Genomic DNA, 2,198 nt, shown 5'->3' with positions numbered 1-2,198 from the left:
TTGACAGACTTGACAGTCTGTGAATGGAGACTAAAATATACTAATAGTAAATGCATATGCATATGAACAATAAAACCAGTGTAATCACACAAGTGGGACATGGGGAAGTTAGTGTGTACGCAGACCTTGGCCCTACCTAAGGAAGGATGCATATGCACATGAACAAAAGAAGAAATTTCAATGAAACAAAACCATGCTAACTTTATAGCCAGTCAAAAGAGCTTTAAAAATGCTTCATTAGACAACTGGTTGAGCCAATGCAAGTTCAAAAACCATTGTTTTCCAAGATGCTGATTGTTAAAATAGCTAGATGTAGAAGTTTCCATTAGGGGATAACAAAAACAAAAATGTACTCAAATTACTGAACAATCACTAGTAGAACATGTTCATAACACCAAGATTACATGTAACTATAACCAACATATCAAGAATGCTACTGAGCGAAACTCTATTACCAGCATCAGGCAAATTTTCTCAGAAAAATAGAATCACAACATATCAAACTGAAAGTCGCTCCTAATCAAAAAGACTGAATCCCATGTCGTCATCACTTTCTTCCTTAGGCTCTTCCTGTTCACATTCCAAATAAAAAATGAACATTAGCTCACGCACGTTGCACAGTCAAAAAACTCGTCACCATCTATACAAAATCAAAATTTCAATCAATCAATATTCAATATAACTAATACTCGTTTCTTTCTTTCTTACCTTCTTTTCCTCAGCAGCTGGAGCGGCTGCAGCAGCACCAGCAGCAGCTCCGCCAGCTGGTGCAGCAACAGCAACGGCAGCGCCACCGCCACCAGCACCGACATTCATAATAAGATCTCCGAGGTTTCTCTTCTCAGCAAGTTTAGCAAACAGCAATGGCCAGTAAGGCTCCACTGTCACATTTGCTGCTTTTACTATAGAAGCAATTTTCTCTGCCTGTTACAATAACAATCAAAGCACAAATCAGTATAGTTAGCGTAAAAGATAATTACATGTAAATTTATGATACACACTAATTAATAATATATAAAAATGGTAATTGACATGCTATCACAAGTTAAATTCCAATATTTTTATACTATCAGTGTTTATAACTTAAATCTCATTAAAAATAGCAGTAAAAAAATTTAAATATAGGGAAGAGAAACATACGGTGATGGGAATGTCCTCATCGTTGAGGATTAAACAAGCGTAAGTACAAGCGATTTCTCCGATCGACATTTGATTAACGTTCCTGTTTTACAAACAAATTTTTTTGTTGTTGAGGAAATGGAGAAAATAATTGATGAAAATGGTTACTGAGTGACTGTGGGAATTGGATTTTTACCTTCAAATCAAATGACGGCTGCTTCCACAATCCACAGATGCTGCTGAGTGCTAGGGTTTTGTGATTTAGAACATGTGAGATGTTATAAAGTTGACAGAATTTTGGGGGCCCGTTTACCTTAATGAAGCCCAGAAGATAATAGGTCCATTTGCCTTGAAAAGGAGGAAACTAAAAACCTCTTAGTTTGTTCTTTTTATTTTGAGAGATCTACGCGGCAGTGGCGGAGTCAGGATCTCCACGAAGGGGGTTCAAAAAAAATTTTTGTAGCTAGTGGGAATTGAACTCATGACCTTATGTAGATTTTGAACCCCCTTGACCACTAAATTACACTTTTGGATTGTGTTAAGGGGGTTCAAAACTTAATATATAAAGGTAAAAAATAGATTTTGCCTTATATATACAGTGTAATTTTTCGGCGAATGGGGTTCGGGTGAACCCCCTTGCGCCCTCCTAAATCCGCCCCTGCTACGCGGTATGCCTTCTGAAATACTAGTTAACTTCATATACATTAATAATATTTATTTACCCTGTATATTTACTTTATTTTAAATAAATTAAATTTTTAATATTATTATATGCCATTATGGAGGGGATTTTAATGGCCATATCGGGGCTAATGCTAGGGGTTATGATAATGTGCATCGGGTTCGATTTTGGGATAGGAACAAGGAAGGTACATCATTATTGGATTTCGCTAGAGATTTTGACTTGGTAATAGCTAACTCGAGTTTTTCGGATAGGGAGGAGCATCTGGTCACATTTCGGAGTTCGATGACCAGGACCTAGATTGATTACCTTCTCTATACGAAATGCGATAAAGGTCTATGCGCTGATTGCAAGGTCATCCCAAGTGAGTACCTCACGATCCAACATAGGCTCATAG

General features: G+C 37.2%; 1 protein-coding gene across 1 annotated transcript; it reads right to left on the bottom strand.

The window, feature by feature from the left end:
- Window positions 1-333: 333 nt before the first annotated feature.
- Window positions 334-1,479, bottom strand: LOC104214092 (large ribosomal subunit protein P1-like). The gene is made up of 4 exons (XM_009763707.2): window positions 1,316-1,479; window positions 1,141-1,222; window positions 709-924; window positions 334-570 (listed from the first exon to the last, which is right to left on the bottom strand). The coding sequence occupies exons 2-4, from the start codon at window positions 1,207-1,209 to the stop codon at window positions 517-519; spliced, it is 339 nt and encodes a 112-aa protein (XP_009762009.1). The 5' UTR covers window positions 1,210-1,222; window positions 1,316-1,479; the 3' UTR covers window positions 334-516.
- Between the last annotated feature and the right edge of the window lie 719 nt (window positions 1,480-2,198).

The sequence above is a fragment of the Nicotiana sylvestris genome, chromosome 9, assembly GCF_000393655.2.
Source record: "Nicotiana sylvestris chromosome 9, ASM39365v2, whole genome shotgun sequence".
NCBI classification, from domain to species: Eukaryota; Viridiplantae; Streptophyta; class Magnoliopsida; order Solanales; family Solanaceae; genus Nicotiana; species Nicotiana sylvestris.
The sequence above is the reverse complement of the archived record's forward strand: the minus strand, read 5'-3'. Positions and strand labels throughout refer to the sequence as shown.